At 45.1% G+C, this 6,880-nt stretch overlaps 1 protein-coding gene across 1 annotated transcript; it reads right to left on the bottom strand.

The window, feature by feature from the left end:
* Positions 1-967: 967 nt before the first annotated feature.
* LOC118575989 (class I histocompatibility antigen, Gogo-B*0101 alpha chain-like) lies at positions 968-3,980 on the bottom strand. Its single transcript, XM_036176368.1, has 6 exons — positions 3,908-3,980; positions 3,395-3,664; positions 2,857-3,132; positions 2,035-2,310; positions 1,799-1,909; positions 968-993 (listed from the first exon to the last, which is right to left on the bottom strand). The coding sequence occupies exons 1-6, from the start codon at positions 3,978-3,980 to the stop codon at positions 989-991; spliced, it is 1,011 nt and encodes a 336-aa protein (XP_036032261.1). The 3' UTR covers positions 968-988.
* Between the last annotated feature and the right edge of the window lie 2,900 nt (positions 3,981-6,880).

Below are 6,880 nucleotides of genomic sequence, written 5' to 3'. Positions count from 1 at the left end.
TATTAGATTATAATGACTTCATTTAGAAACAAGGTCCCAGAATGTAGTCCAGTTTGATCTTGAACTTGCAAATCTCCTGTTGGCAGAACTCCTGCTGCTGGTATTACTGACATATAATAGCCCCTAACAAATGTCAGAAACCAGGCTTGGACAAATTTGGTGAGAACACCACAGACATCCATGGCTGGACAATGAAACAAACATTCCCATCTATGTCAGTGACCATCAACAAGAGAAGACAGGGATACCAGATTGAAACACAGAACTAAAAACAAATGTAAATCCTGTAGATAGTTGAATCTCAACATCTCTTGATGGAATATCAGAATCACACCAGAACAGACTGACGGCTATCATGAAAGAACAACACAGACACTGGACAGACCCTACAAATGCCTGAGATCTTTTGATCACATGTCCTGGTGAACAGGTTTATTGAGAGAACAGGGCTGAGGGCTAGCAAGATGACACAGGAGGGAAGGGACTATGTGAAAGCCCAGGGTAGAGGGGTCAACAATCGTGTACACACAGCCTTCCACTGTCACAATAGGCAATAAAGTTAGCACAGCACAAAACATTCCATAAGGTTCTAAAATTTTATTTTCTCTATCAATTTTTTACTCGTCTTTAGTACACTAATCACATACATACACTAAAAGAAGTATTATAATCATAAAAATGCTTAATATCAAGAAAGATGAATGAAGTTGTAGTTCAGTGGAAACTAAAGTTCAGTCAGGGGTGGAGGTTTGCTAGCCCAGCCCCTGTTGGAGCAGCAGTGATGACTGGGGAAGGAATGATGATCAGTGTGTGGATGGGACTTATTGCTGCTCAGGGCAGGGCTGAACTCATCACCTGTTCACATTGTGCTCTCAGGAGACAGACACATAGTCTCAGTCAGATGCAGGAAGAGAAGTCATCAGGTCTTGAAGCCACAGTGGGAAAAGGAGAAAACAGAATAAATCCTGTTAGGCTCAGTCCAGCTGTCTTACCCTGTAGAAGAAAAGAACAAGGAGGAAATTCAGATCAGTGTCTTAAATGGTGATATACTGAACAGCTCATCACACACTCAGACTGTCCCAATCACAAGAGTCCCCACACCCTGGAGAATATCCTCTGACCTCTCCCTGTCTCACATCACACCCTTTATGGTGTCACATTTTAAAGCTGTAACAGAAGGGTGGGCATCCTAGAAACTTTACTTCCAAGTAGAAAGTGATACAAGAGCAGATCAAAGCCTCCAAACATGGAACTAATGAGGGCATATTGTCTGGCTGAGAATTTTCATGGAATACTCTCTGTACTGCCACTGATTTCTTAGGGATGAGACACAGCTGCAATGACTGGCAAGCATGAACATGGCTGCTGCATATATTACCCCTGGGAATAATCCCTTTTATTAGAGTTCATGGAAGCATCAGGATCTACAAGGCTTAGAGGAGTCTCCTGGTCCTTATCTGAAGGTTCCTGAACTGTGACTGCAGATCCAGAGAAAGATGGGGAAACATAATAGTAGATCATATATGAAGAGGACTAACTGGACTCCTGGACATGTGTTCTGAGTAGGAACCTTTCCCTCTGACCTCTGAGAGCTGAGGATCAGGTCTCTGCCACCTCTGCCACTGCAGTGATGAATCTGTTCATTATTTCCTTCACAATAGAGTTAATGTCGGCACATCAGCACAAGGCTGAATAAGCAACTGTGTGGATGAATCTTGGCTCTCATGTGGCAGGGCACAGTCTCAGCTGGACTTGATTTGCCATGGAGACTTGAACTCAGACCCTGCCCTTCCCTCACCTTTAGTCCTCCTCTTCCACATCAGAAAAGTCACCGCAGCTCCCACAAGCACAGCTCCAAGAACCAGGCCAGTGACAACTGGAATGACGGGGACAGAGGGCTGAGGAGGCTCTGACAGAGAATGGAAGGAACAGTGAGGCCTCTGTCCTCCAGCTATCAGTCCTGACCCTGCTCCATTTCTCCCAAAGCCTCCCCCTCTCTCTGTGATAGGCTCTGTGCTCACACCCACTCCTTACCCCATCTCAGGGTAATGGGCTCAGGCAGGCCTTCATGATCCACATGACATGTGTATCTCTGCTCCTCCCCAGAAGGCACCACCACAGCTGCCCACTTCTGGAAGGTTCCATCTCCTGAAGGCCTGGTCTCTATCACCTCCATATTCAAACTCTGGTTGCTCCTATCCCTCTGCCAGGTCAGGGTGATGTCAGCAGGGTAGAAGTCCAGGGCCCAGCACCTTAGAGTGATTTTCCCATCAGCTCTGACCCTACGGTTCACATGTATTTTAGGGGTATCTGAAGGGAACAAATTAGAAAATTCAGGCTTTTTGTATTCTTCCTGAATATCCATCACTGTGCATGTAACATTGGTTTGAATGGATGGGACAGTTGGCTACAAGAAGAGATGCCGACCCTACACATCAGCCTAATCTTGGGATAAAGACAGGGTAATTTATTCCTTGGAAAGTTTCAGAATCAGCATGAGCTATCACAGAGCAGGGGACTCTGGATTTCCCTCCAGTAATACAGACATCTGCTTCTGACTCAATGAGACAGACATTCAGGAGCACTGGGCTCAAACCTCCAAAGTACATGGACAACAAACAGGCATGACAGGCATCATGGTTCACAAGGCAAATGGAAGGGAAATGCTGTTTAATTGACAGACTGATCTATCCTGAGAGAAGGCTTATCCCTATGAGAGCCCCTCTCTCTTGTTCCAGTAGGAAACCCATGACACTTTTCCCCTTTGATGCAAGACTGAGTCAGTATCCAGCTTCTCCCTGCCGAGGAGGACAGGGGCTCTAGTCCCCGTTCAGTGTTGGCAGTTTCTTTTCTTACCTGTTCTTAGCAAAGTCTCTTTCCCATAGACCATCTGTCTGAGGATCAACTTCACACCTCCATACCGCAAGTAACTCTTCAAGTATTTTGCCAAACTTGATGTCTCCCACTCTTCCTTCACCTTTTCCGCTGCCTTCCCAACAGTAGTCCAAGTTTTCAGGTCCTCGTTGATCACAATGTGATCATGGCCATTGAAGAGTAATTCATATTGTCCATGACTGAATTTCCCTCCAGGCAACACATGGCAGGCCATCAGGATCTGGATTGTGTGATTTCCTGCCCATGTCCCTACTGTCAGCCACTCTCACAAGGCCAAGTCCCTTGGGGCTCTCCAGTGACCCCGTCCCTCCCACTTGGCCTTTTATGTAAATGGCCACATTTATGATTAAATTGTGCAGAAAACCAGGTCATTGTCACAAGGCTCTTTGTAGCCTAGTCTATGTGGGTCACATTTTGCTGGGGTAAATCTTGGAAATGGGGCCTAGAGCAAACCCAAAGGGAACTTGAAAATTGGGATTTCTAATTTGGGTTCACTCACCAGCTTGAGTTAGTTGGTAGATGCGAAGCATTTTATTCATTAAACTCGTGTATACTTCCATCATACTCAGCATCGTGTCTGTCACCTTCTTCCAATACTCTGGCTTCTGCTGATCCACCCACGGTGCACAGTGCTCCATCCTCGGAGGCTCTTCTCTGCTGTTGAATCTCTCAATATGAATATCATTAAAGTAGACAGCACAGATGAACTGGGGCTCCAGGAGGTCAGGCCCGGTGAGGAGAGTTTGCAAATAGCGTAGAGTATGTAAACCTAAGTGCAGTGGATCTTTAGATCTATAACCCCCTCCTAGTACCCTATGCTGCTCCCCACATTTCTCCCAGAAGTGCAGGGAACAGGAGATAGGGGACAGGGGACAGGATATAAAATAAATAAGGGACCAGAAGGTTCTGGCTGTGCTAGGAAAAAGATTTTCCTGTGCTGCAGACTCAGAGGGAGGGGTGAATCCTTTTGTTTACCTGGTTAGGTCCTGTCCCCCCTGACACCCATACTCACCTTTTGGATGCCTGGTCAGGGCCAGGTTGGCCAGGAGCAGCAGGAGGAGAGCCTTGGTAACTAAGGTCTTCATCCTGCTTGAAGAGTGGACACTGAGTCTCTGCTAGTGTGTGTTCAGTTTATAATCTTGATATGGATGAGGCTGATTGGCTTCTTTAAGAATTCCCAATGGTAGTGATAGAGAGCATTGTGGTTGGGTCATGGAAAGATGAACTCCAGGAAGAGGAATCTCCTGGGTCCTGCTTTCCTGGCTCAGTTCCACCTCTGGGACCTGGTTTCCTAGGAGCAGTGTATGAGGACAAGGTGCTTACGCTGGTCATTGTCCATCTAATCCTGGTCAAAATACCTTTTGAGTCCAGCCCAGAAGCCGTTGAGTCAACATTTCTCACACTGAGATAGCAGGATGTCTATAAAGTCTCAAAAATTGACTGACCCTCAGAGGTACTTATGCTTGTGTGGATTGTATCAATCCACATTCACTGTTAGGAACTGAGAAATTTAAAACACTTGCTTCATTGAACGTTAATGATAAAGTGCATGTAAGCAGAATATTTACAAAAAGTAATCACCATTTCCCAAAATACAATGATATGGTGAAACAATAGATGTTTACATCTCTGCCTGTCCTTATCCTCAGCTTTCCCACTAGACATATCTTGGATTCTGATTCTCCTTTTTAATATTTAGTTTAATATATGGTGCAGGAAATGTATCTTAACAAAAATGTAGAGGGAAAATAGATTTAAGATTTATTTTTATTTTTTATGTGTATATTTGTTTGTGTATGGGTGTGTCAATGTTGGGACTACAGTAGTCTTCAGAGGCCAGAAGAGGCTCTAGGTAACCCTGGAGTAGAAGGGACGGGAAGTTGCGAGTCCTAGATTCTGGGACTCCAACTGTGTCATCTACAGAGCTTAGCCATCTCTCCATACACAGGGAAGGGTGTTTTTAACATCTTCAAATTGTTTTCCTTTTTTCTTTACTTTTCCTTCTCTTTGAAGTTGACCAGGAAGTCACAGATATCCACATGCCTCTGTCCCCTGAGTACTGAGAGAAATCCATGTCCCACCATACTCTGCTCACTGGAGATTTTTATTTTGATACTTTACTGGGTTCATTCAGGTGTTTCTTACATTCTGGAACTCAAAATACAACTGAATCCTCCATAGTATGCTGCATCCATGTTCATAGGAGAATTATGCTCATTGTGTTATTAAACTTTATTTTCAAAATCAGAATAGTATTGACCAAGTTCATCAGTGTGCATATATTTATATGAGCCTATATCCTAAATTATTGGTAGATAATGAGTGCAGAGTGGTCCTTATTCACTTTACCACACTCATCTTCAGGATGAGGCTGACTGGCTTCTCTACGAAATCCCAATGGGAGTGACAGAGACCAGAAGTGCCATGGAAAGATTAACTATTGGGACAGGAATCTCTGGAGCCCCGCTTCCCCACTGCAGATTCAGCTCTGTGCTGTGGTATCCTGGGAGCAGTGTCTGGAGACAAGTTGCTTTCAATGGTACTTGTAATTGTCTTGTTGACAACATCCTTTTGGTCCTAGCCCAGATGTTGATCTGGCTGACAGAATCAAGAAAACAAAGGAAACCAAAGACCTATGACTATCACTGAAGTGTCCAGCTCTGGGTCTTGGTCTGGGTTCCCATGGCCTCACTGTTATGTCAGGGTTCTTTCCGGTCCAGCTCAGTCCACAGCAATAACCCTTGGATTCCTGGTGATCTCATTTCACAAGAGTCTGAGGGAGGCTAGGAAATTAGGATGGGAGCTGGCTGTTGTGTCAGAGGTCATACAGTCTATGTCCACCGAGAACGTAGAATAGAAGATGCAGGAACCAAGGAGGATAATGTGCTACTAACAGAACTTTAATGATTTCCAGCTCAGATAGTGGTGCAATATCTCCACATGACACCAGGCTGCTCCTTCCACAGATACCTCCACCCAGGCATTGAGCACAATACTCTGAACACCCATGTGGAACCTTCTAAACTCATGGTATTATCCAACTTGGGAGTGCAATGGTCACCATTCCATATCTTGTGACTTAGGACCCAGGTGTTCTTCCTAATACCCTTTTATTGAGTCCTATACAGAGGTGGCCACCCCTTGTCTCAAGTGTATCCACAGAGCCATCATTCCTTAGTTCTGATCTTATCTTGGTGACAGAGTCTGGGGCTGTGCCATGCATCAAGTCATATGGCTGCATAACTGTGGCTTGGGTAGATAAGAGATGGAAAACAACAGGCATGCTGGATGGGGAGGAATCCTGTACCTGAGATGCCCCCTCCCTCTTGTTTCCAGAGGCTGTGAGGTCAGATGTGGCTCAGATTCCATCTCTTGTTGATAGACTTGGTACTGTGTTCTAGGTGTAGAGGGGGGTCTAGGATTATCTATGTTAAGATCTGCTGGCCTGAGATGGACAGGATGTCACACACACACACACACACACACACACACACACACACACACACACACAGGAGAAGATCTCCACCACATGAATAACAACTTGCCTTTCCTTCTCTAGTCTCCAACTTTAGGAGATCTGCTTCTCAGATTTACTTCTCAATAAGTGATGGAGAATCTGCCAGGTGAATCACCTTGTTCCAGGCCCTGGAAAACAGAAGTGAAAAGCAGGCAAAAATCACTATGCTGAGATTTTGAAAGGATGGCTTGCTTATGGTCATGTCAGAGGAGCAGCAGGTGGCAATGGACTTCAGGGTGTCAGCCCACTAGGATAAAAATCCCTTATAATCTTGGATGGGAGAGGCCCCGACACCACAGACTCCAGAATGTCTTTTGCTTCTGCTGTGCCTTTATATGTTTGCTGCTGTTATCTTTCTCTGGTATTTGGCAAAGTGAGAAAGGGTGCGTGAAGATGCCCACTTCTTATAGTGCAGTGTGTTCATCTCATGGATACATCCTATTCTACTGATCATTTTTTCCCTCCTTT

Source organism: Onychomys torridus, unplaced genomic scaffold, assembly GCF_903995425.1.
Source record: "Onychomys torridus unplaced genomic scaffold, mOncTor1.1, whole genome shotgun sequence".
Lineage (NCBI taxonomy): Eukaryota > Metazoa > Chordata > Mammalia > Rodentia > Cricetidae > Onychomys > Onychomys torridus.
The sequence above is the reverse complement of the archived record's forward strand: the minus strand, read 5'-3'. Positions and strand labels throughout refer to the sequence as shown.

Excerpts from the sequence above, each read along its gene's own strand:
- LOC118575989 (XM_036176368.1), bottom strand. The coding sequence starts at position 3,980 with ATGAAGACCTTAGTTACCAAGGCTCTCCTCCTGCTGCTCCTGGCCAAC. Across the intron at positions 3,133-3,394 it reads CTACCAACTAACTCAAGCTG|GAAATCACACAATCCAGATC; the intron begins GTGAGTGAACCC and ends GGACATGGGCAG. Across the intron at positions 2,311-2,856 it reads AGAGACTTTGCTAAGAACAG|ATACCCCTAAAATACATGTG; the intron begins GTAAGAAAAGAA and ends TGTTCCCTTCAG.